Below are 27822 nucleotides of genomic sequence, written 5' to 3'. Positions count from 1 at the left end.
GGGCAAAAATTGAAAAATTATATATTTTTTAAACAATCTTGGTGATACTAATATTTTTTAAGGGAAAATTAATTTATGAGTTCTTATAGTTTTGCTCTATTTTGAATCAGGTCCCCATGGTTTATTTATTTTTAATTGAACTCTTACAATTTACTATGCGGTTAAAAGGTAAATTGAGTCTTATCTCTCTCTCTCTTGTAATATGTGGAACCGGTACTCTTTAAACCTCACTGCTAGAGTGGGCAGAATGCTGATAATTGAGAAGAATCGTTTGTTGTTATTTGCTGGCTTATATGGAAATGTCAAATGAGAGAATTTATGAAAACATCGTTATTGGAAGTCAACGACTTTATATGAAGGCTAAGGCTATTGGCTCTAGTTATAGTGATGCACGCTTATGCTTGAGACAAGCCAATCTTCCTCACTCTCACATTAGTGATGTGAGGGTCTTATTAGAGATAATCATAAATTTTTATTTAAAGCTTTTTTGCTAAAATTTTAAAAGGAAATTCATTAGTTACTAAACTTTGAACTTGTCTTATTAGATTTTGATGAGCCTGAAATGGGAGACATTGAAATTTTTTTCTGCGAAGTAACTCTTTGAGAGCTATTAACCCGATTAAGGATAGGGACAATTATACTCATGAAAATTGAAACTTAATCCTTGAATGTCATAATATACTATCTTGGGATTAAATTGTCGAGCTTGGCTATATTAGAAGAGAGAAAAATGTGAAAACTAAGGGTATGTTTGTTTTTTATTTTTAAAAACTGTTTTTTGGTTTTGAAAACAAAAAAAAATTTAAAAACTTGTTTGGATAACTGTTTTTTATTTAATTGTTTTCAAAACTATTTTCATTTTTTATTTTTAAATACAAAAAAAAAGAAACAACTCTAAGTTATTTTTATTTTATTTTTCTTGTTTTAAAAATATACTGCATTTGATTATTAAAAGTTATAGTTATCTTAATTAATTTCTATAATTAATTACAATTATTAATTGCTTATAATAATCACCATTAGTCTATTTTTCAATTGTAAAATTATTTTTTAATTAATATAATCCAATAGATTTTCATTTTATTTTGTTTTGAAGAATAATTTAAAAAACTGTATTACAAAACAGTTTTTGAAAAGAAAAAATGAGAACAAAAACCAAACAGCCTCTAAGAGCCTGTTTGTTTTTTATTTTTAAAAAATATTTTTTGTTTTTAAAAACAGAAAAACTTTAAAACTTATTTGAATACATATTTTTTGTTTAATTGTTTTTAAAATTAATTTTTTTGTTTTTAAAAACATAAAAACGAAAATAACTTCAAGTCGTTTTCATTTCATTTTTTTAAAATATATTATAACTAGTTATTCAAAAATTATAGTTATCTTAATTAATTTTTATTATTAGTCATCACCAATAATTGTTTATAACTATCATTGTCAATTTATTTTTTAATTTTAAAATAGCTTTTTAATTGATACAGCCAAACAGATTTTTATTTTGTTTTGCTTTAAAAAATAATTTTAAAAACTATATTACAAAATAATTTTTAAAAATAAAAAATGATAATAAAAACTAAAAAAGCCCTAAATCACCTTATAAAATGAGCGCTAGCGCTACCTCATGGTCTTGCCGAGGAGCCTAGTTTTCATTTCTTCCTTCCTGTGCTATAAAGTAGCCGTCTTTTGTTTTCTTTGTTTATCCAAAAAAATAAATAAAGAAAGAAAGACTGATGTTATATATGACTTGTAAATAACTTAACATTTCATATATTTAATTATATATTGAAATATTAAATGAATGAATGAATGATTTAATCGATTTTTCCTTTTAGTTAAAAATATCTTTTCTTATTTGTCCAAAAAACTCTTTTTTTCCTTAACAAAAATTGAGGTGGGCCCAACACTATCTCATTGTTATTTATTAAATAGTTAGGCTGCTCCTTTTGCTTCAGTTTTGCATTGATAATGGTTTCCAATAGACTGAGAGTGAAAATAAGTAGGCCCCAATAATAACCTACGGAGTGACTTATTTCAGACTCAACTTAACTTATGTTTTAAATAAATTTAGGTTAAATTTAAATTTTTAATTAGGCCTACTTAATTAAATAAGTTAGGCTTATTTTTTTAAAGCCTAACTCACTTGCCTAACAGGTTAGCCTATTTACACACATATATGATGTAATATATTACAAACATATCAATTTCATCATTTGATTTTTAATCAATCTAGTCTTTTTTTATTTCTAGTTATGTTTTCAATCATAATAGATTTATATATTAATTTTAACATCATTACTTTATTGTTATATTGTATTGTAGTTGGTAAGTCTTTTCAATTATATTATAATTGATAAATCAAGTTATATATATTGTATATTATAATAATTCTAAAGTATATTTAAAATGTTTAAAACTAAAATGCAAGCTTATTTAAAATGTTTACTTTTAAGTAAGGTTTTAAATAAGCTTTCAGTTTATGTTAAGTTTTAAGTAGGCTTAAACTTGAGTTATAAAAAAAACTTTATATAAATTTTAAGTCAGGTTCAGGCTTATTTGATCAAAACTTAATTCGACTTAATTTATTTTCACCTTTAGAGTCAACCCATTTATCTTAGTAAAGAAGGAAACGGAGCGTTTCATTTCTTCAAATTTTCAGATAAAGACCCCTAAAAACGACTATTTTGTACTCGAGTCCCTTCTTTCTCTTGGCTTGAATATCAAAGCTTAAATCAGAGTGGGAGACTAGTCTTCATGGATCTACCAATCTGAACACAGAGTAGACTTGTTCCTCATCCGATAGCATCATGATGCTCGATTTGGGTCCGTTCTCGAATGAGAACTTCGACCCGAAGAAGTGGATCAACTCGGCATGTCAGACTCGGCACCCCCAGGACTCGCTGGATAAGCACATGGTGGATCTGGAGATGAAGCTCCAGATGCTGTCCGAGGAAATTGCTGCATCACTCGAGGAGCAGAGCGCTGCCTCTCTCCTTCGAGTGCCACGCGCCTCCCGCGATGTCGTTCGCCTCAGGGACGATGCCATTTCGCTCCGTTTAGCCGTCTCTGGGATTCTTCAGAAGATCAAGAAGGTATGCATTCCTTCTATTAGCAAAATGATGTCGAGTTGCTGCTTGCTGCTTGATTCATTGGGTTTCTTTTTGAAAGAGTGCTAGGAATTGGAAATCTGAATGTTGTTATTGGAATTCACATTTTTCTTGTTTTCTCTCCACACTTGGCTGAAGAATGGATCATTATGATCTCGGTATTTTCCCCGTGCAAACAAATATTTGATTATACGCTGGGGATACAAGGAGGATACTTGTAGAATTTGAGTTGTTTACGTTGTAATGTTTTAAAGGATGTCTTTTTCTAAGGCTGTGGGCTTTTCCCTCTGGATAGTTCATCGGGATCGGGAAATTATATGTTCACTTCGGTTTTTCTTTCTTATGTAGGCAGAAGGATCATCAGCTGAATCAATAGCTGCCCTTGCTAAAGTGGACATTGTCAAGCAGAGGATGGAAGCAGCTTATGAGACATTGCAGGTAGATATTCATCAATTCTTATGTTTATAAGTGGTAAGTTCGAAGACGTAGCTCAGTGAGATTTTTATGACGAGGGCAACTCTTGCTTTTGCATTTCAATGTCAGGATGCTGCTGGGTTAACTCAATTAAGTTCAACAGTGGAGGATGTATTTGCTAGTGGTGATCTGCCTCGGGCTGCAGAAACCCTGGCTAACATGAGGCATTGCTTGTCTGCTGTTGGGGAGGTACTGACTTTCCCCTTGGGTCTTTGTGATATTCTTTAGGTTTGGTTTGCATTAGATGCCATAGTCTTGTTTTTCACCCTCACGCCTGTATTAGGTTGCTGAATTTGCTAACATACGGAAACAACTTGAAGTCTTGGAAGATAGGCTAGACACCATGGTGAAGCCTCGCCTTACAGATGCTTTAACCAATCGCAAGGTGGTATTTTCTCTACAAATCCTCACTCTTTGTTTCTTTCATCTGCAGTTCATTTTCTCTTAGCTCTTGTTGCTGCTTTTCAGGTTAATGTTGCTCAAGATTTGCGGGCAATTCTCATTCGGATTGGAAGGTTTAAGTCTCTAGAATCACAATACACAAAGGTTCACCTTAAACCAATAACCAAACTTTGGGAAGACTTTGACTCAAGACAACGGGCTAACAAGTCTGCAAATGAGAAGAATGAAAATGAGAGGCTAGCAAGTGGTGGTGAAGTTCATTCAGTTGCACCTTTGATATCATTTTCCAGTTGGTTGCCAAGCTTCTATGATGAGCTATTACTTTATCTTGAACAAGAATGGAAATGGTATTGTTTATATTAGCTTTGAATTTTTGGTTACTGTTACCTACTATGTTTGTTTGCATTTTTAGTTTCATATGCGTGCATAAATTTTCTGTCCTTGACAACTTTTGATATTTTTTTGCTGCACTTGAAAAATGTTCTGCACGTGTATACAATAAAACAAGTGAAATTTTATTAATCAAGGAGAAAAAAAAGTTTTAGGATAGAAAATCTTCCTAGAACAACCTGAATGCAATACCAAGAAAAACAAAGAGATGTATTAGCTCTGGAGATCTGTTCAATTCATTCACATATTTGACAAATTAAGATCTCCTGTAACACCATGCGGTTTGTCGCAAAGGGAGTCTATAAAAGATGTCTATCCCATGAAAACGGGGGATATCTTTTTAAAAACTGTGTCATCATGCTCCTTCTAAATATTTAGAAAAAAATAATGTGCCTTGCTTAGAATGGATAGCATTACTGGTAAATCTTCAATGGATGCTTTATTCCAAAAGCTTAAGTTTTTTGGAGAAGGCTCAATATTGATACTAATGAAATTTCCCTACTTGAGATGTTGAAAAAGAGCTTTTGTTTGAACTGTTGCTTGCAGGTGTACGCTTGCTTTTCCAGAAGATTATAAAAGTCTTGTTCCAAAGTTGCTATGTGAGACGATGACAGCTATAGGTTCCAGTTTCATATCTCATATCAACCTTGCCATTGGTGATGCTGTTCCAGAAACAAAGGCATTGGCTAAAGGTTGTTTTGATCTCTATATTTTATCTATCAGAAAAAAATATGGTAGCTGAGTTTTCACATGTGCTTAAATACTCATATATATATATATATATTGTTTTGATCTGGTGGAAGGATTTTCCTGATGAAAATGCATTCTACATTTTTTATATGACTTTGAGAGGGTTAACTGATGTACATACTCCTTGAGGACGAGAGTCCTTCAAGAAGGAGAGTACTGTTAGGCATGTTAGTATGTTAAAGGATTAGTTAGATCTTGTTATCTCCAAGCGGCTTTTCCAATCTTATTTACAGTACAGTATTCTTGAAGAAGGCTTTTTAAGTTTAGATATCTTGTAATTCATATATATATATATATATTTGATTCTTAGAAAAGATAGCCTCTATCCCTGTTTTTTTTTTTTTTTTGCTTCGGGTCATAACTTCCAGTGTTAATTGTATTGCTTTGTGTTGACTAATGTTTTTGGTATTTTGCCTCATGACTTGTAATAATCTTTGTATCTCTTTGTGATTTAGGTTTATTAGATATTTTATCTGGAGATATGCAAAAGGGTATCAAAATTCAGACAAAGCATCTGGAGGCCTTGATTGAATTACACAATACAACAGGAACCTTTGCAAGGAATATTCAACACTTATTTTCCGATTCTGATCTTCAGGTTTTGATGGATGTATTGAAAGCTGTCTACCTGCCATATGAATCATTCAAACACAGGTAAGAAATTGCAAGTCTGGTTAAATGGTAAATTAGAAATTTTCCTATTAAGGCAACTAGTGGCTTAGCTTATGTATAATGGACCGCCTGGGTTGGAGAGTCTTGACTTCATGTCTCACAATTTCCCTTTCCAATCAGAACTGAATATCTTTAGCCAAGTTCTCTAAAACCTCAAGTAAATCCTTCAATTCTTTCACTGGAATTGTGTCAAAAGATCCCCTCCCTTTCTAATTTCTAATAACCTCTCTCAGACTTCTCTCATATTTCTCTATGATTTTTCCATCAACTCTAGAGAGAACATCCAACCTCTATTTACATAGGAAATATGATAAGACACTCAGGATTGTGGTAAGAAAAAAAAAAAATCTTCTCTTTATCCTAGTAAAGAGGTTCATCCTGCTATCTTTTAGAAAAAAGTATGACTTATAGAGTGAAATTAATCTAAGAATATCTGCTATGTCATCACAAGGTGATTCTTCTTTTATGTTTATTAGAGGACTACTCATTTCTCTAAGAAAGTGTGGTTTCATTATATTTGAGGGGGGAAATTCTCTATTGAAACGGAAAGATTTGTTTTTCTTATGACAAAATTCTTTTATCTTCAAGTCCTATTATTTGGACCTTACTACACTTTGGGTCCATAGATCCAGTTTCTCCAAGTAATGGCCAGCATTTTTTTTCATGGAGTTGCATGATCATTCATTCCCAGTAGACAAGGTAGGTCCCAACATTAGGCCAATCGCCCAGGTTGTTCAAACATTCCATATAGCTGTGTTGAATTGTTAAAACTTGTTGCCAGCATAGTCAATAAAATCATCATTTGGTTAAACGGGTTTCTGTAGGCTTTTTCTACCTGAGTAAATGCCACCATAGTCAATAGAATCATCATCTGGTTAAACAGGTTTCTGTAGGCTTTTTCTACCCGAGTAAAACTTGGATGGCTCACTTTGTAATAGAAACTAGGTGAGGTTAAAGTTACTTTCTTGAATATTGAAGATGAGCTGTGTGAAAATCCCAGGGAGGAACTGTCAGACATCATTTCTAATAAGTCCACTAAACGGAGTCAGGAGTGCAAAATGATGATGCAAATTAAGAATATACCACACAGTCAAGAATTTTGACATTTTTTGCCTTTTCTTTCTCTCTCAATATTTTACAAAGATGGATCCTTTTTCTAATGATGAAAGCTTGATTCTTCATTGTTTTTGATATTTGGATTAATGACTTCCTTGGGAGAAGTCTTGAAACATTTCTAAAAGAGAAAGGAAAAACTAAATGGTTCTTTGTAATCCTTTTAGACTGAACAATGCTTATGTGACCATTAAACAACTAGCACTAAATTAAACTACTTTTTGAATTCAAAATGTGTCATTTGCATTTACCATGAACTATATTACAGTATTATCTAGTGTCAAAGACTGCAAATAATCACATTTTTCAGTTGTTGGACACAAAAAAAAAAAAAAATCAGGTAAAGTTCCTGCACTGGTTTTCCCCTTCCCATTTCCTTTGCTTTCCAGTGTCATGTAAATGTTGGGGGAAATAGAGGAATGAAATGAAAATACATCGATTTTCTCCCATGCAATCATCCCAATGGGAAGCGTAAATAAATTAGTTTCTTACTTTAAGCTGGACCAAGCTACAAAAGGCCTTGATGTTTGTTGTTGTTATAGAACTGAACAGGCAATGATGGTTGCTTCAATGGATTTCCGTTTGACCACCTTCATTTTATCATTTTGTCTGTCTTTGTGATTTGTCTCTTTTTTAACCTTTTATCAATTTTGAGAATTATCCTATAATCTTTCATTACCTCATTGGCATCTTTTACAGGTATGGACAAATGGAGCGTGCCATCCTTTCTTCTGAGACTGCAGGAGTAGATTTAAGAGGAGCTGTTATTCGAGGCGTGGGAGCACAGGGAGTTGAACTCAGTGAAACAGTGCGAAGGATGGAGGAGTCAATTGCCCAAGTTATTGTACTTCTTGAAGCAGCTGTTGAGAGATGCATCAACTTCACTGGGGGTTCTGAGGCAGATGAACTAATTCTTGCTCTTGATGATGTAATGTTACAGTACATCTCTACTCTGCAAGAAACCCTCAGATCACTGAGAACTGTTTGTGGTGTGGATAATATTGGTGATGGTCCTTCTAAGCGGGAGATGGATAAGAAAGATGGAAATCAAAGCACTCGGAGAGTTGATTTGATCTCAAATGAAGAGGAGTGGTCAATTGTCCAAGGGGCCTTGCAAATCCTCACAGTTGCAGATATTTTGACAAGCAGAGCTTCTGTCTTTGAAGCATCTTTGAGAGCTACTCTTGCTAGACTGAGCACAAGTCTTTCACTATCAGTATTTGGTTCAAGTTTAGACCAAAACCAGGTTACAAGTGGCACTGAAGATGGTTTAGGTGGAAGGGCTGCCTTGGATGTGGCATCTCTTCGGCTGGTTGATGTGCCCGAAAAGGCTAAGAAACTCTTTAACCTTTTGAATCAGGTATATGTTAGGTTAGGTTTAGTGTCAGCCTCTGTTTTCTTATTGTTAGAAGTTCTAGTAAGTTGAGAAATAGCAACAAGCAGTAGGGATATATTTTAAATATCGGAAATTGGGAGACATTAAAAACATAATTGTGCTGATTTTCACTTCCATTCTTTTAAGCATCATTCACTCTCTTCTCCCTTCCTCCTGGGTTGTGGTTGAATTTGAGACACAGTCAGGGTTTAACTTCTTGATAGATCTTTACCTTCTTTCTCCCCCAAAAATGGATTACATTTAAGAAAATCAAATTAGCTAGCTTTCCATCTCAGTATTGTTGTGTTAAATGGAAGTGATAAGAAACAACTATTTCCTTCTAACTAGGAATTAAAGAGACAGCTCTTACACACAGACACCCCAACTGGAGATATTCTTTCTGCCATAGGAGTGGAAGGAAAGATATGCAATTGAATTTTTAGTGATAAATTTATAGTGATATATTTTTTAACTGCAAGTTATAGACTGTATTTTATGGGAATAATGTTCAAACTGAATTAACCCTAGTCCTAAAAACGGAATAAAATGCAATTTTACTTTCATTTCTAAATGTGTTGCTATTGAAGACTTTCTCATTCTAAAACATTAATGTTTTAGACAGTATTTCAAAGCATGCCAGGAGTTTTTTACTTTGACAACTGTTTCTCATTCTAAAACATTGTTGTTTCTTTTATGACACTCCCTTAATGTTGACATGATTTCCTGCAGTCTAAAGATCCCCGATTTCATGCACTTCCCCTGGCTTCTCAGAGAGTTGCAGCATTTGCAGATACGGTAAATGAACTTGTATATGATGTCCTCATATCTAAAGTTCGGCAACGGCTTAGTGACGTGTCACGTTTGCCAATATGGTCATCAGTGGAGGAACAAAGTGCTTTTCCTCTTCCTACCTTCAGTGCATATCCACAATCCTATGTGACCAGTGTTGGTGAATATCTCCTTACGTTACCCCAACAGTTGGAGCCACTTGCTGAGGGCATCTCTAACAGTGACACAAGTGAGGAAGCTCAGTTTTTTGCAACTGAATGGATGTTCAAGGTAACTAACTTATTTTTAACCAAAGAAGGGTGATTGACTTATCTGATTAGGGAAGTTTATATCTAAGCCGAATAATTTTTCCATTTTATTATTATCCTTTTTATTTGCTATTGCCTGACTTGAGTGTCATCTCCTTTCTTTTTGTTTTGAATGCTTTGACATGAAGCTATTATATTGAACCCAGCTTCTAATCATAATTCCTGCCAAAATCCACAAGTTTGAACTTGAGCAATGCGGCACTCTCAGCTAATTGAGATTTAGACGACACAAGGAGATGGCGTATTGAAGATTAAATTATTAAAAAAAAGGAATATCGTTGATGTGTAGGAGAAGAGATATAGAAAAGATAGAGGGAAAGAGAAGAAAGAGAGACGAGAGGAATAGAAGTTCGTGAATAATACTTTTCTGAATTAATTCTCAAAACCTAGCCTTAGCTAGATACATTGAGCCCTTTTATATGTAGTTGTAGTACCTACCTATCCCTGCTTATCAACTAACTGTCCCTTGCTTCCTAACTAACTAACTTTATTTAATTACAAATTACACATCAGTTACGTTCTTTACTCAAATTTTTTGTGCTGTATGCATACATGATGTAATAACGATATCCTCTCTAATTTTTTTATGTTGATGTATTTTAGGTTGCAGAGGGTGCAACGGCTCTTTACATAGAGCAGTTGCGTGGGATTCAGTACATTTCTGATCGTGGAGCCCAGCAGCTATCAGTTGACATTGAGTATCTCAGTAATGTGCTTTCTGCTCTATCAATGCCAATACCTCCAGTTCTTGCCACGTTCCAAACCTGTCTTTCTACATCAAGAGATCAGCTAAAAGATCTTTTGAAGACAGATTCAGGCATCCAACTTGATTTGCCAACCGCCAATCTTATATCTAAGATGCGGCGTGTGAATTTAGATTCTTGAATGTTTCTCGTGTGATATGGAGCATCCTCTGCAATACACCTGGGAGAGAGATTAAAACAGGAACAGAAATGAATGGATGTAAAGAGAAAAAGTGACTTCCATACACAAGTACTCTCTCTCTCTCTCTCTCTCTCTCTCTCTCAATTCATGATTTTATTACTGTTGGCAAGCCAGTTTGGCTTGATTTCTCTCATCACACTCCATGCAATTTTGTCCTTCCGCCCTTTTGTCCTGCCCTACCTGCTATTGATTTTGCAGAGAACATTCTTGTACTTCGTCATCACCTATTTGCATTTTCATTTGCAACCAGTGGGCAAAAAGCATAAAATATGACAGAGTAGCCGCAGTATATAAATGTATAGTAGTCAATTTGGGTTTATTACAATGCACCTTATCAGGATTCAGTTGCTCTTCAAAGTGAATTTTATTCCTTCCAGAGAATATATTCGTTTATTCATAAATATTGGATGGCATCATTATGGATGTTAATCTTATTTTGCTTCATGCACCTTAACTGTAGTTCTTGCTGATGAAATTATGTCAGGTGTCTTGAGTAATTGTTTGTGTAGATATGGTGCATTTGGGGATTGGTAGGAAAGAGAAATGTAGTTATATTCTATGTACGCTCCTTATGGATGTATGATGAACACACGATCTCACGAACGTGGTAGATTTTTTTTTTTTTTTTTTTTTTTGATAATTCGCATGCATTAACTTAAATTTGCGAAAAGAGTAGAACTATTCACGACTATAGGAGTTATGCTGTTATATTTTGTATCTATACGTTGATATAAGATGGTTGAAATTTAAAATTTTGAACTTCATCTTTTTTTTTTAAAAAAAAAGTGATAGTCGAATAATTATTTGTAGTCTAGATTTCATGATATAATGTTAAAATATTTTGGATTGTTTGAATTAAATTTGGACAGTTAAGATTTATGATGAGTATCTCATGCCCATTATTTAAAATGGTGAGTATTGAATGCAAACGTTTGAAGGACATGTCAAAGAATTTCAACAAATGATTCCTGTAGGGGTTACATTTTAAATCACTGATAAAAATTTGAAAAAACACTGCAGGGTTAAGAAACTTAATTAAAAATAAATTTTGGTGGAAAATATTCAAAGGGCCCTTTTTTTTTAAAGGGAAACTTAATCTATAAAATTTTTTTAATATTTTTCAATTTTAAATTAGGTCTCCGTAATTTATTATATTTTAATTAGGTCTTATACTTTGATTGGTTAAATGTATTAGTTCCAAAAGTTAAAATTATTAATGAATGATTGATTTGTTTTAAAATAAAAACACTTTTAAATTTTATAGAAAATTCAATACTTTTTAGAAATTTTTTTTTGATTTAATACAATGCTAACATTTTTATTATTTTTTGGTCAAAATTCTATATATTTAAAAATTATTTAGAAAACATAAATTAATTATATAAATTTTGAATTATAAAATTTTGAAATTAATTCTAAAATTATAAAATCTTTTAATAAACATAAGAAGCCCTTAATGTCATTTTTTAAAGGAGAAAATTAAAGGATTTTAACAGCAAGGGACTAACATATTTAATCTATCAAATTATAAGGGTGTGGTTAAAATAAAAATAAATAAGCAAATTATTCTTAAACTTTAAAAGGTTTTAGGATTTATGGCGTTACTTAACTTAAAGTTTAAAACAATTTATTCATTTACCCTTAAAACAAACTAAAGTACAAATACCTAATTTAAAATCATGTAAAACTACAAAGACCAATAGATTAACTTTCCTATTTTAAAAGATGGATTTATTAAAATTCTAACTTTTCATTGCACAAATATATGCTTATTAATTCACTAACAAAACTTGTTGATAATACTTTTTATGTTTTTAATCTTGTTGATGAGCTGGACTTGTTAAATCTATAATTTAACTTGTCATTTCACTAATGCATATTTTTAATTTCTTAGCACAACTTATTGACAATACCTTCTACATAAGCAATTGATGATTTTTTATAATATAAAGTGAATTTGTTAACATCATAACGTAACCTGTCATTTCAGTAATGAATAATTATGAATTCACCAGGAAAACTTATTAACTATATCTTTTATATATCAAATCTTATTGACTTATTAAAATATGAAATGTACTTATTAACGCCTTAACTTGTTAAGTTAAAAAAAAAATATAAGGGCATTTTAATCATTTTCTATCAAAATATATTTTCAATTCTTTGGTCTTGCATTGTATTTTTAAATTCTATGGGTCATAATTTGAAATTAAATCCCTACCTAGATCCTTTACTAAAATTACCCCCACATCAAATGTAGTTGAATAAATTTTGAAAGCAGTCAAACTTTATGAGAATGTGACTTTTTTTTTGTAATGAGACTTGTTATTAATCTTTATCTATAAATAATTTGCTTGAATGTCTTTGAATATGATTCTCTCTTTATTTATATTTATGAAAAAATCACATCCGAAGACCACTCAAAAACAATTATTTATAAATAAGGATCAACATGAAATATTGTTATTAAAATGAAAATGTAACTTTTTTTCTAGAATGGGACTCATTATTCTTTTATCTGTGAATAATTTGCTTGAGTGATTCGTGAATGTAATTCTTCTTTTATTTATTTGTAGTAACATGTCACTTATTTATTTGTTAAGTGTAAAAAAAAATTATGATATTCTAATCTTATTGGGTACAGGTCTAAAAATGAAACTTCACCAATTTGTCTAATTAACCCTTTTTTGTTAAAAAAAAAAAAGAAGAAGATAATGCTTGTTTAGAATAATTAAACGAAACATTCTGATCAACCTTACCAACACTTTTTTGCCTAATCTATCCAACCCTTCTCCATAGAAAAAAGGATTCTACACATACATTATTCACTTGCCCAACACACAGAACATAACACCCTAACCTACAACCAACCCAACACGCACATCTATCTAACCTAGTGTTGTTGAAACCAGATCGGGTCGGATGGTTTGATTGTCACCCGTTGAACAAAATGGTTTGGTTCAACCAGTTAAATCAATCTGGCATTTGACTTGGGTTGACCTGGATTGAACCAGTCAGTTTTGAGAGAATTAGCTTTGACCCAGAAACTGGAGTTAGGTTAACCCGATTCAAAGCCAAAAAAAATTTAAAAAAAAAAGAAATTCAAGTTAAGTTGCTTAGATTCACAATTTCTCTTCTCTAATTACTAATTCTCTCTTTTCTTCTATTCTTTAATCTCTCCTTCATGGCCAAGCTCAATTTCTAACTTCTCCTCCAACCTCTACTTCCAGCTCTAGAGATCCAACCTTTGGTATCGAGATCGAAAGCTTGTGAGTTATGACGTGATGGCATGCCTCCAACTCCATCATTTTCCTTCGAGATCACAAGCTTTTACTAACATGCCTCTACCTCTAGCTCCAACGATCTAAACATCTAGCTTTTGGAGTTGAGATCCCAGCACCATTGACAAATTAATGTTTTATTTATATAATTGCATATAAATATTATTTTTTATTTAATTTTTGTCATCAGTTCGACCACCGGTCTAACCGATTAGACTATGAAAACCATGACCCGTTGCTTTTTTTATTTGATGTCCAATCCGAGTTTCAAAACACTGATTTAACCTAACCCTTACCCATTTTTGGATCGGATAGAATCCATATCTTACGTAAAAGCTCATGTCATTCAACCAAATGGTTCTTGGCAACACTTTTCTTGTTTGACGGGTTAGAGGTGCCAAGAAAAAAAAAAAAAAGACTAACTATTTCTCTAATTACTGTAATTGATATCTTTGCATCCTTATTTTGGGTGTTTCTAAAAAAGATTGTTCACAAGCGAAGCCCTATTTAAGTAACCCTCAAAAACACATTCAAATTATATTTAGAACACACTTTACCAAATCCAACAAATAGTTAAATCCCCAGAATAAATTTTCACTAAATCCTCCAAATAGTTGGAGACATCTGTACACGTTAAATTAAGGCGCGTGGAGGAGAAAGGATCCTTGTGGGCTCTGCCCAAAAATAAGAAGTGCTTGGCGAAGATAACTTGTACAATGTTGCTTTCCAGTGTCCCCCGATGGAGTCGTTCATTTTGCCACATATTGGCCACTAGTGTTCCTAATCTGAATCCTTATCCTTAACCTCATATAATAAATTGAACCTTTATATTCGTATTTGCATTTTTGATGATTCAGAAAGATGAATCATTTCAATTCATTTTAATGTCTGAAATAATTTCTGCAAGCTTTAATTTGCACAATCCAAGGACCCTGTGCTTAAAACAAAAAAAGTATATAAACATGATAAGCAACCTAAATTCTTCCACTTTGCTCTTGGCTGCTGTTTATTTCATTAAGCTTATAAAAAAATTTCCAGTATGAGCTCATCCTTGTAACATTATCAGGCACCGCGTGTCATAAAAAGACATTAGCAAACAATTCGTGGATAGTAATTCTCTGAACTTCTATCAGCATATAATTATCTGCTCCTTTCTATTGCTATTGCAATTTGTGTATCATTTATTGCAACTAATGGAAGTTAACCCCTGTAAAAACGGAATTGCTATTCCAGGGTAAAAAAATTATCATATCTCTCTTTAAAAATTAACATAAAAATAAAAAAAATAAAAAAGTAAAAGTAAAGAAACTCCAGTCAAACAAAGACAGTCACTGCTTCCAAAACTGCTCTATTAAGTTTAATCAATATTTACAATCCAAGAAAAGAGCAAAATAAGCATGTTTATAAAGTATCTAGGACTCTGCCAGTTTCAAAAGAGTACACATTATTTTATCCCAAAATTAAAGAACGAGATTAATTTTCCTTTTACCTTGTTTCTTCCAAAAAGCAGAATGTTCTAAGTTAATTTTCCTGCGCATGTCACCTAGCAGAAACAATCTAATCATCAATAGCGTTTCTGTCAACGAAATTAGACACTATCATCCAGATATAAAACCAGTTACCTCCAGGCACCCAAACATTTACACGTTTGATGTTTGTTCACAAAACTCTGCATCTCAGTACACTGAAATTTTCATGCATATGACAACTTTTCTGCTAGAGTCACCCAGCAAAAACAGTCAGATACCTATAATTGCGCCCCTTTTCATCCTTAACTCAAGGCATTCAGTAGATCAATTCATCAATTTAGATGAGACATTATAGTTATCGTTCAGATTTTGAACAAACAGATCAAAACAATGGCTTATTCATATATTACTTGCATGGTTTTCTGACTTAGGAAGTCAACTGACAATAGATGCAGAAAATTTACCTGTAACAGCTAACGGGTACCTATGGAATGTATATCAATTTCAAATGCAGCCAGAATAGGCAGCATTTATGAACTTCTATGTAATCTATATCACCTTAAAAAGTAAAAACAAGGGCACGGAAGAAAAAGGGAAAAGAAAACAAAAATTTCTATCCTCTATGGTAAAAAGTTCACTTGTTACCTCAGAAAAAGAGAAAACCATCCCTCTCAGCAGCAATGGCAATCATGCATGTAATTCAGCTGACATCTTAAATTTGCCAGATATGATATTAAATTGAAGCATCTCCAGAAAATGCGAGAGCAACAGAGATTACGCAATGTTTCAGAGATATGATAAAAATTTAAATTAAAGCGCAAAACAGATTGTAAGAGTACAACAGTGATTTACCTACCTCAACCCTTTTCTCCATATATAATTTCGATGAAAGGGAGATTGTATTGTCTCAACATAGCTCTGAGATGGGAAAAAAATTCACCCCTGATTATGAGATAACTAGACTCCAAAACCACATATTTATAGAAGTCTTGGGATATTAAGATCTACCTCATTTCAAATTCAAATTCAGATATCTATCAAGAAATTCCATTAATTTGAACTGGACTTCAAGAGCGTTTGTAGCTATGCCTAGCAGGAGAGCGTGACCTGCTCCGATCACGGTACCTGTCTCTGCTTCCATCTCTTCCATTCCTCAACCTAGAATCTGCCTCTCTTCCTCCATCTCGATGAACTCTACCATTCCATTCACGTGACCTTTCACGATCTGAATCTCTTCCTCTATATCTATCTCGCTCCCTATCTCGACCCTGCTCCCTGTCCCTATCTTTATCACGATGCCTATCCGTATCTCTTGAATCTGCATGCCGCCTCCTCTCATACTCCTTCTCCTTCTGCTTCTTCCGATCTTCTAATTCCTTCTCCCGAGCTAATCTTTCTTCCTCCCTTGCCTTCTCCTTAGCATCCTGAAAAATGTTCTCAATCTTGAATCAACATTAAGGGTTTACATCAGTTTTACTGTTTGAATCAATCTGACACAAAAGCTCACCTTATACTCATTTATAAAGTCACGAACCATTCCATAACCAACATGTTGCTTCCCTGTGATATGAGACTGGGTCCTCTCTGCAGCATCATTTGCCACAAGAAAAGAACCACATATCTCACAAAGTGCCATCTTCTTCTCCTGGGCAAGCATCATCACCTTGTCATTTTGAGGTTGTTGAGTTAAGGCTGTCTTCTCAGCATTAAGTGTTTCCACCTGCAGAAAAAACCCAAACAATTTTTTAAAAAAAAAAAAATCATGCCAATCTCTGACCGAAATTTGTTCATATCAGCAAACAAGGCTTCAAAAACTTCGGTGTGATGGGTCGGGGAGAATCAATATACGGATTGCTAAGAAATAAAATATAGAATTTGCATAAACTTCAGCACCTTTCTCATCAGAGCTTCTGCTTCATCAACCTTCCCAGATTCTCCAAGAGACTCAACTTGTTCCAGAAGGTTCTTTATTTTCTCCTCCAGGACAGATAGCTGCTCAGACTTTTCAATTGTCAGTGGAGGCGGTGGTGCAGGTTCCACCTCCTGAGCAAGACGTTCTCGCCCGCGTCTTACTCTTCTATCCAAGTCCATTACCTGAAATTAATACCAGAACTGAGCAAGATTCTTCTGATGTAGGAACTGTTGAGGTAATGCATTTGACCTACCAATTTTTCACAGAACTGAGCAAGTTCAGCTTCAAACTTGGGCACAAATGCATCATGTCTTGGGGATTTCTCAAAGCTGAGGACAACACAATATAAATAAAAATTTAAAATAAATAATATAATCACTAAATCTAAAAGGAACATGCCAATGAATGTGCATTCCTTTGTTGATGAATATTTCAGCGAACACGGGCAAAAAAGATGAGAATAAAATCTCAGGGCGGCAAAATCCAAATATTTTCTATAATGAAACCACCAATGCTCTAGTATGGTACATTTATATTAATAATGGGAACACTTCACAACTTTGCAATGCATAATTTGACAACAGGTTAAGTCAGTGCTAATTCAGTATGTTGTTCATTACAGCACATGAATAAGAGTAAGAACCTCTATGCCAAAAAAGTCTATGTACATCCACAAATACAGCCTAAAATAATTTAAAATGTTACCAGCCAATTCAAGTGACAACAAAAACAACTTATCCATCGATCATAATATAATTTAATTGACCATTTTCATAATACAATGATGCAGTCACAGTATCAAGATTAGCTATGTTCCCAATTATACTTTAAGCAATAACAATAACTCAAGAAATGACAGCAATTGTAGATCAAAATAACATCAATAACTGGCATGTACAATGTGATTACTTTTATCAAAAAATTTAGTAGCATTTTTTTGTGCATGGGAAAAACTCATTCCTTCTAAGATTTCACATCCATTTAAAATAATGTCTTGAGCAACCTAAATTGCACCAAGAACATACAAAGAATAAAACAGAAGACAGACTACATTCAGAGCATGCCACACATGCCACACACAACCTAGCTATCAGAAATGATGTAAGATATACTACACATTAAAAGCACAAAGCACGTACTATCTACAATATTAATGATGAACTCTGGTCAGCCCTGAGGCGGAGTGTATGATGCCATGCTATAAAGATTGCTTCAATACAAATCACAAATTCTATTGTATATCCCATGGTTTTTCTTAAAAAGTCATTAAAAGATGAGTTTAGTACAAAACACATGCTTTAAGTTCAATAATTTCCACTTTCATTGTCAAGGATGATATCCACAACCTGTAAATGCGTTGGGAAACAAGCAGTAAACCGTCACAACTTTTGAAAAACTGACAAGTAACTAAGCATATTCCCAATCAAATACTTCAATTGACAATTCCAAATCACAAACTAGATATGCAGCCCCAAAGATATCAAAGTTCCCAATTCCTCACATTGCAAAAGATAAATAAATGAATGGAGTCCAGGTAAAAAGCCCATCAAATAAGCTAGTTGATTTTAGACCAAAAAAAATTGTAGGCCTTTGTTAGATACATCGTACTTCAAGATCAATTCTATACCATCCCATTTACTAACACCAAGCCGGTATTGTCACCTAACATCTGATCTTATGATTTCAAAAAGGAAAACCCTTCATGAAATATATTAACAAGGTTGTTTAGTCTATTTGAAGAAATGTGGATTGCAAAGACTGATGACCTTTGCATGGGATTGTTCTGACTTGAGAGGAAAGGGAAATAAGGGATGTTCCACTTTTTCATTGCTATGGAGAGGGTTGGAAGGAATGCCAGAATTCCCAAGGTCCAAAAGTAGCCTCTTCGGTTATGATCAGGCTGTACTATTTCAATGGATTGGATGTGCTGTGCTGTTGGTTTTTCTAAGGGTGATATATTGCAAATGCCCTAAGACACGAGACAAATATTCAATACTGCCATTTCTGTTTGTGCTGGGGTCTAATGCAAAAGGAAATATGTTTTATCCTCCTTATTCTTGATCTCTTCCAACCCTTACTTTCCAAGTGTAAGTTATACTATCACCAAACAATATTGGGAAGAGGGAGACATTAAGCTCAAAACATATTAAAAAGATAATAACAAGCAAACAGGATGCGTGAAGTTCCATGATATAACCACATAGAGAAGCTCAATCCAAGACCCAAAAAAGAAAATTGCAAGTAAATAGGATCAAATTTAAACAAGGGAAAAAAATGTACATGAGTAACTGCAGTAAGACTCAAGCAGCTTAACAATTTAAAAATTCGATACTATTCATCCACAAAACACTATATTACATATGAATATAATGAAAATGATTGCACACCTTTCTTTCAATTTTGGGTCATGTATTCTAGGACAAGGACCTGAAGAAAATTAACCAAAAAGAGAGGTTATCAGAACTTGGAAAACCCAAATTATGGCAATCATCATAAAGAAAAATCCTTGCAGCTGCTCAGAAATTCAACAGATAGATGAGGAACCTCCCTCTAAACAATGTTTTTAACTTTGAATTTTAAATAAAACAATCAACCTAAAGTAAGGAAAAGCCTAGCTCCCAAAAGTAAAATTAGAAAAAGAATAATCAATGTTGGACTCATTATTTGTTTCCAAGTCAATTTATTTTGTTTGTAACTGAGCGGAGGACAACAGTAGTAAGGTACAACACACTAGACCTTTCACATTCGGTATAAATTGACCAATCGAACCGGGTCTCCCAAGCAATCAGCCAGAAGAGAATTTAGACACTGAAAGGAAAACAAATCAAACTGAAACGCACCCAGATCACTTCGGGTATTGACGAAAAGATCGTGAGGGCAAAATCGAACCATGTAGAATCCACAGACTTCCTTATCGTCCCAAGAAACTTCCTTGTACCCCTTTTTCTGTTCCTCCGTCAAGTTACGAGCTGAATTCGACAACAAGAACGCGTAAAGAAAAAAAAAAACCCATCAAGTTATAATTAAAAATGATGAATAAAAGGCCAGCTCAAGATCGGGAGTAAATAATGGTTCAGAATAAGGAAGAGATTCAGCATACCGGCGCCCATGAGTTCGTCAAGCAAAGCTCGCTGAGCATCCATGGCTAACCGGGATTTCTCGCGAAGTTGACGGAACAACAATCAGATAGGGCTCCGAGTAGGGTTTTGGATGAGTGAAGAAGGATCACGATTTTTGTGCCTAGGGTTTGGTCACCACCAGATGAAGACAATTAGAACAGGCATGGATCGAACCTGAACAGAAGGAAATAATGAATGGAATAATGTAATAAAAAGAACACAAATAATTTTTACTTAATATCATTTTTATTTCTTTTATTTTATGATAATCTTTATATTCATATTTAAATTATTAATCTTAATAACATTGTGAAAAAATGACAGAAAAATCACCAAATGATAATAAGTTCCCATATAATAATTCTTTTGAAGTTTTTTGAGACCTTGTTGGCAATAATATTTTTTTATGAAGTTAAAGATTTAAGTAATAATTATTTTTTTAATAATAATTACATCGAGATAGCAAATAATAATTTCTACTCTACACATTTTTAATTATTTCAATTTAAGTATTATAAATATTACTAATTATTTTAAATGAAGTAATGATTATTTTTCTTTAATAATAACTAAAACAGAATAAATAATTATAACTTTTTCTTTTTAAATTTTTTATTTAAAAATATTGTAAATATTATTAACTACTTTCATATTTTGTATTTGAACCGGATTTTAAAAAAGATTTTGATAGAATGACATGTGTAACAAAAAAGTAGAGAAATATTCTATATGAATTAAAAAAATATAAGAATCCTTTTTTTTTAATCACAAAATGTAACAATCCTTTAACCCTTATTATTGTGTTATTTCATTTTGAATATATCATTAAAATAAAAAGTGACCACTTTTCCTTTTGCATTTAAAGGGTTATTTCTTTCTTTTTTTGGCCTGAATTTAAAGTGTTATTTCAACATAAACAAGCCATTGAAATCTAGTAATATCTTTTGCAGCATCTATAAATTGCATTGAAAAACTCAAGAATAGGGATTGGGGAGTGAGAGAAAAGGCTTGTGTCAAAAACTCGTTTTATGAGAAGAAAAGAGAGTTGCTAATCCAATCTAAAGGAGACATGTTTCATTCCAATGGTGATAGGAAGAAGGATGTGCCTGGAAAAACAAGCAAGCATAATGCTGTACTTGGTAGCATGAAATTGGGATTAGAGAAATAGAAATTAGATTGAAAAAAATAAACTATTTGGTATAATAAATTTCACTTTTTTAAAAAATCTGATTTTAGTAGAATTGATAAAACTCAATTTCACCTTCATACTCATAAAACTTACTTCCTCCCTCAATTCCTTTGCAAGATATAACCCATACTTTTATATGGACATATCAAACATATTTTGAAATTCAATTTTCACATCACTCCCTCTTCCTCTTTCATTTATACCTTCATGAAAAATTATTGCATGATATCAACGGGGCATAAAATAACTTCTGTAACAATCACCCAATGAAGTTAGAACACATAACACATGTCTATTGATTAAAAAAAAATTAACAAAAAGAAATATGCTAGAAAACCCAAAAAGGGCAATAAAAATGAAAAGATGTCTTGCTTTCACAAGACATATATGAATATCCTAGAAATTAATTTACTAGTCCATTTTGTCATGGAGTGTTAATTTATTAGGAGAATCACATTTAAGAACCACTCAATGAAAATATTCACAAACAATTATCAATACGCGTTGCTAATGGCAAGCGCACGAGTCGTAGCAAATAATATAAGATGAGTAAAGTATCGTTTTTTTTAAAAATTTATTTAAAAACAATAATCAAGTAAAAGACTAAGCAAATTCGATCAAATTGAGCTAAACACAATTAGGAAAAATTTGATCTTGCAAATTAAATTAACACTAGTAAATAAAGAAAAGTAATTGATTCACACACTTCAAACACAAATTAGGACCTAAGATTATTTATCCCCCTTGCATTTCATAACACTAAAATCATCTCCTTTCATAAATGCTTTTAATGAAAATAAGTGTTAATATAAGGTTCTAAAAATATTTGGACAAGCTCTCTCAAGTCATGAACAAGTGTTTAGTTAAATTAATTGCTCAATCTCTTGTTACAATTAATTAAATTCAATTTTAAACACCAGCCCTAATGTAGTTATGTAACGCTAGCAAGTATATCTCTATCTTACGAGCAAAACCATCCATTCAACATGCAAAAATCAAGTTCTTACACAATTTTACCCAAGTTATACACTTAACTTAGCCCTCTCAAGCATTAATTAAGTTAACTCAACATCTAAATGGTGGCTAATCACTTAGAAGCATTAAGGAAAGAGTAAAATAAATACATATATATCATTAATCATAAAAAGAGAGGAGGAACATAGTGTTAATCCATACAAGGGTTTCAAATAATTGTAGAACAAAGGATTTAGCTACTCATAATCATTCACAAGCTACAAATATACAAAATAGGGAAAATCATTCTAAGGTCCCGTGGAAGCAATCAAAATACACTAAAGTCCCATGAATTCATTAAATAGCTACCAGATCCCAAGGAACTTAAGGGTGAATAAGTCTGAAAATGAAATTACTAATTTTTCCTCTACCATTAAAAAGGAAATCTTGCTTGAATGCAGATATCACAAAACACATGGTCAGTGAAATTAAAGATTGATGCATATCCATGATTGTTGATCACGGTAGGGTAATTTTCACTTCCCCATATCTATGATTACTGTCGTTGTCTTCATCTAAGCGAGGTGGGAGTGTTCATCCATGATTGCAATATTTCATTGCACGATAGAAAACAATACAGTGATTGTTGAGCAAGTAAACGATTTCTCATTCGTTAATGATTTCATTATTGTTTAAGGGTAGCATAATGCTTTCTGGGTATGCCTACGATCATTTAATTTGCATAGCTAATGGGTATGGATTCATCTGGTGCGACATTAATACGCTAAAAAATATCTAATACGAACAATTCTACATGTTGTCAATAGTGTATTCTTGTGTTGTCAATATGCTATCGATAGTTGTCGATGCACTGTATTGTGCAGGATGACTTGTAAGAATGCTTATACCACTGAAAAACATGTATTATGTTATGTTTTTTTTTTTCATATAGGGGATATTTTATATATTATTCTCAAGCATGTGATGCAAGCTTCTTTTGTTACAAAATCTCTGTTATACCTCATAAGAATGACTTGTGGTACAGGATGACCTTTATAAGAAGAAGATAGAATTCTTATAGTGGCTATTGAGTCATTGTAACAACGTGAAGGAGCATAAAGCCATGCCCTTATTGGAAAGATCCTAGGAAAGGAAGAAGAGAAAATAGAAGATTATTGATAAAACTTTAGGATATAACTTTATTGATAATCATGTCTTTTTATATAGTTAGCCTATTTCGTATAGTTAACTTAAACAATGTTATTATGAATGGTGATTACAAATTTATAAATGGGGCAAATAGTTTGTTTTATTAATTAAATGTTGACAAGTGGCCAATTGTGATTGACAAGTGGTTTTCACTTTATTGATAAACTATGCATTCGCTATTGACTAGTGCTGACACATTAGGTGCTGTTATTCCCTTTAAAAATCAACAAACTACAAGAACTTGTTGATTACTTGCCGTTGACAATTGACAAGTGGTTATCACTATATTGACAAGCTATGCATTCACTATTGACAAGTGCTGATACTTTAATTGCTGTTATTCCCTTTAAAAATCAACAAGTTACAAGTTGATTATTTGCTGTTGGCAATTGAGAAGTGGTTATCACTATATTAACAAACTATGCATTCACCATTGACAAGTGTTGATACATTAAGTACTATTATTTTCTTTAAAAATCAACTAGTTGTAAGAACCTGTTGACCACTTGCTATTGGCTATTGATTGCAAGTTATCACTATATTGACAAATTATGCATTCGCTATTGGCAAGTGTTAATACATTAAGTGCTGTTATTTCCTTTAAAAATCAACCAGTTACAAGAACCCGTTGACTACTTGCCGTTGGCCATTGATTACAAGTTATTATTATATTGACAAGCTTTGCATTTTTCATTGACAAGTGCTGATACATTAAGTGTAATAATTCCCTTTAAAAATTAACCAATTACAAGAACCGATTGACTACTTGCCATTGGCCATTAATTATAACTTATCACTTCATTGCCAAGCTATGCATTCTTTGTTGACAAGTGCAGATACATTAGGTGCAATAAACAAAAAAATAAATTTCAAATACATAAACAAAAAAGTACACTTGTCTCTGATATTTTCTAGCATGGATTAAGATTTTTGCAAGTCTTGGAGGGATGACCAGTCTCATGGCATCTTGCACAATGATAAATCCTTTTGTTTTGGATTTAAGATTCCCTTCTTTTACGCTTTGGCCTACCCAAAGGTCTTATAGTCATTGGTAGCTTCAATCAGGTTTGGGTTAATAAATTTGTCACCGTCAATGCTTATGGACATGGATAGTCATATATGACTACCGACCTTATGTTGTTGGCATATATCTTTTGTTGAGTGGTAAACTTGTAACATTCATCTACAAAATTATACACATTACCATAAACTAGCTTGATTGCTGCACATGCATGCACACAAGGTATTCCACTCATTTGCCATGCTAAACAAGAGCATGTATGTGCTACTCATTTGATGATATCATTCTTGTCAACTCTTCATACGTTGTCCATTCCTTTATTGTTCTTGTTCTAACACTCCCCCCAACATATTGCATACTTCCTTGGTCATAATTTTAAAAATATTCCTTATATGAAAAAAAATATAATATATGTTCTCCAGAAGAACTTGCCATCTTACAAGTCAACCAACATCACACACAGTGTATTGACAACTATAAACAGCATAATATCAACGCATTTATCCATTATTGACAAGAAGCAATGTTATTTCATAATAGAGATTTTTTAACAAAAGAAGCTTGCATCATATGCTTAAGAATAATATATAAAATGTCCCCTATATGAAAAAAACATAACATAATACATGTTTTTTCGGTGGTATAAGGATTCTTACAAGTCATCCTGCACAATACAGTGCATCGACAACTATCGATAGCATATTGACAATACAAGAATATACTATTGACAACATGTAAAGTTGTTCGTATCAGATATTTTTCAACGTATCAATGTCACACCAGATGAATCCATACCCATTAGCTATGCAAATTAAATGATCGTAGGCATACCCAGAAAGCATTATCCTACCCTTAAACAATAATGAAATCATTAACGCATGAGAAATCGTTTACTCGCTCAATAATCACGGTGTTGTTTTTTGTCGCGTGATGAAATACTGCAGTCGTGGATGAACACTCCCACCTCGCTTAGATGAAGATAACGACAGTAATCATAGATATGGGGAAGTAAAAATTACCCTATCGTGATCAACAATCATGGATATGCATCAATCTTCAGTCTCGCTAATCATGGGTTTTGTGAGATCTGCATTCAAGTAAGATTTCCTTTTTAATGGTAGAAGACAAATTAGTAATTTCATTTTCAAACTTATTCACCCTTAAGTCTCTTGAGATCTGGTAGCTATTTGATGAATTCATGGGACTTTAGTGTATTTTGATTGCTTCCACGTGACCTTAGAATGATTTTCCCTACAAAATAAGTGGACCCATTTCAGAATACAAGATAGGAAAAGAAAGAGGAATAAAAAAATAAAAAAAATAGAACTCCAAATGTCTTCAAAGCTTTAATCTCTTGATTCCAACTCTTCCAATGCCCAAACCCTAGCATAAGCAAGTTCTAAATGTGTCTAAAAGTTTAAATAATGCTTTTTGAGTTGAGCTCTCAGCATATATATATATATATATATATATCCTAGCCAACCAATTTTTGATAAATGAAACGCAGCGTTTTTTTGAAAGCGACAAAAGTCGTGAACGAAAGTCACGACTTTGGGACAACTTTGGCAGTTTTGCATTTTTTTTTGCAACTAATAAAAATTATTCATTTTGTGCTTGATTTCTTCATTCAAAAGCTTTCCAAAACATTCACAAAGCTTCAGAAATGTTTCTAATCAAAACTTCAACCAAAATAACACGAAATTAGGCCAAAAATATCAAATCAAAGTCAAGAATATAAATCTAAAATAAAGTGCAGATTTTTTCTAATTTAGGCAATAAAAACATATACAATTGAGCCAAAATGGATTAGAATATAAGAAAAATGTGATAAAATAACATGAAATTCTAGAGGTTAACAATACGAAATGAATTGTTAAAATGTAAATGTGAATTTTTTTCTCAAAGAAGACTTATTGTTAGTTCTTATTTGTGGATACTTTACTTGAATGGTCGTTAAATGTGATTCTCCCTAATTTATTTACTTATTGATATAACTCCATAATTTATCCTGGCCAACTTGTTAGAAGAAGATTTTTGTTTACTCCTTTGATAAAAACTCATTTGGGAACATTCTTTATTCTCCAATCCCAGCATATGTATTTTGCAGATGCAAGAATACGATCATCCTCTCATTCTTTAATTCTTATGTTACAAAATTAATTTTAAGCAACATAGGACGTGAATCATGTGATACGCTCATCCAGAAGATTCTTATGTTGTAAGGTTATTTCCAACAATTATCAATGATAAATATTAATAATAAAAGTTGTGCATTAATATATTTATTCCAAACAAATTGCCCCTCACAAATTTTATTGTGGCTCTGTTTGTGTAGAAGATTATACTATGCATTTCTTTTTAAGTGAAGGCTGAAAGCTAAGGACCCCTTTAGTTTTTGAAAATGGGCTTGATGGAGAGTAACAGAATAAAACAGAAACAAATAGAAAAAATTGTGACCGGTAATTATTTATGGCATGATATAAAAATATTTTGTTTATATAGTTAGAGATATTCCAGAAGGGATAAAAACACGCACACAAGTAAATGATATGTTAATATATAGAAATGATTGTCATAAAAAAATTATAGAAATGATTTTCTCGAGTGAAGTCGTTGCTGAAGAGATATATTAAAAAAATGTTAAGGCACAAAAATAGTTAGTAACTTTTCCCCCCAAAACTCTGGTCCTTAAATCAGTAATGTATAGATACTCACTAACTTTACAAAAAATGTCAACTTTCTTTCATCTATTAATAGTCTGACATTAAATATAAAGTTCTAATTAAAGATAGAATTTAATGAATTGGAGAAGGTTAGTTTTTTTTTTTAATAAAATCAACAGATGAATACACATGTCATTATTGACTTAAAGAAATTAGTTAGTCTTAAAGAAAAAATTTCTAGACATTTTTATGCCTTTGCTTTAAAAAAAGAAAGGGCAACTAGCTGTGCGGGTTAGCCGATGACAGATTTAAGTTAGACAATGTGAACCGAAAAAGATTCACTTCCAAATGAGTTTCCATTTAACTAGCCAAACTCATTATAGTTTAGCAAGTCCAACCTATTATGGAGAATTTGGATATGGGAGTGATGTAAATCTACTCAATCAATCAATAAGTATATTAATTATAACTATTAGATTTCACTAATATTTAAAAATTATTAATATATATTTCACTTATAAAATCCAAAACAATCATCACAATCAAAACACTTCATGTCCCCTTCTAAAAATTTGAGGCTTGGTGTTTTTTGAATAGCATATAATAAAATTTTAGACAATCATTTCAATTAAACTATAATTGTATCATGTGAATTACTCATTAAGAGAACCAAATTAGATTACCCG

The 27822-nt window shown here is 32.5% G+C and overlaps 2 protein-coding genes across 5 annotated transcripts; one reads left to right on the top strand and one right to left on the bottom strand.

Annotated features, from left to right (window-relative positions):
• Window positions 1-2722: 2722 nt before the first annotated feature.
• LOC129315992 (conserved oligomeric Golgi complex subunit 7) lies at window positions 2723-10943 on the top strand. The gene is made up of 10 exons (XM_054960205.1): window positions 2723-3086; window positions 3450-3539; window positions 3645-3764; window positions 3859-3960; window positions 4044-4324; window positions 4914-5059; window positions 5573-5771; window positions 7602-8262; window positions 9007-9336; window positions 9978-10943. The coding sequence occupies exons 1-10, from the start codon at window positions 2802-2804 to the stop codon at window positions 10257-10259; spliced, it is 2496 nt and encodes an 831-aa protein (XP_054816180.1). The 5' UTR covers window positions 2723-2801; the 3' UTR covers window positions 10260-10943.
• A 3971-nt stretch (window positions 10944-14914) lies between these two features.
• On the bottom strand, window positions 14915-20282 carry LOC129315809 (uncharacterized). 4 transcript variants are annotated; one of them, XR_008594607.1, is made up of 9 exons: window positions 20082-20282; window positions 19822-19950; window positions 19369-19408; window positions 17235-17310; window positions 16963-17163; window positions 16577-16789; window positions 16078-16493; window positions 15926-15987; window positions 14915-15176 (listed from the first exon to the last, which is right to left on the bottom strand). XR_008594607.1 is itself a non-coding variant. In XM_054959876.1 (7 exons), exons 1-7 carry the CDS (start codon window positions 20122-20124, stop codon window positions 16137-16139), a joined length of 1059 nt encoding a protein of 352 aa, XP_054815851.1. In that variant the 5' UTR covers window positions 20125-20282; the 3' UTR covers window positions 15741-16136. The 4 variants fall into 4 exon arrangements, 1 of the variants encoding a protein (XP_054815851.1); XR_008594606.1 differs by having other exon boundaries at window positions 15926-16493; XR_008594605.1 differs by lacking the exon at window positions 14915-15176 and having other exon boundaries at window positions 15741-15987.
• Window positions 20283-27822: the final 7540 nt, after the last annotated feature.

This window comes from Prosopis cineraria, unplaced genomic scaffold (genome assembly GCF_029017545.1).
Source record: "Prosopis cineraria cultivar Desert tree isolate PC_DT_omini unplaced genomic scaffold, ASM2901754v1 PC7, whole genome shotgun sequence".
NCBI classification, from domain to species: Eukaryota; Viridiplantae; Streptophyta; class Magnoliopsida; order Fabales; family Fabaceae; genus Prosopis; species Prosopis cineraria.
Note: the sequence above shows the minus strand (reverse complement) of the source record. Positions and strands in the feature narration are given on the sequence as shown.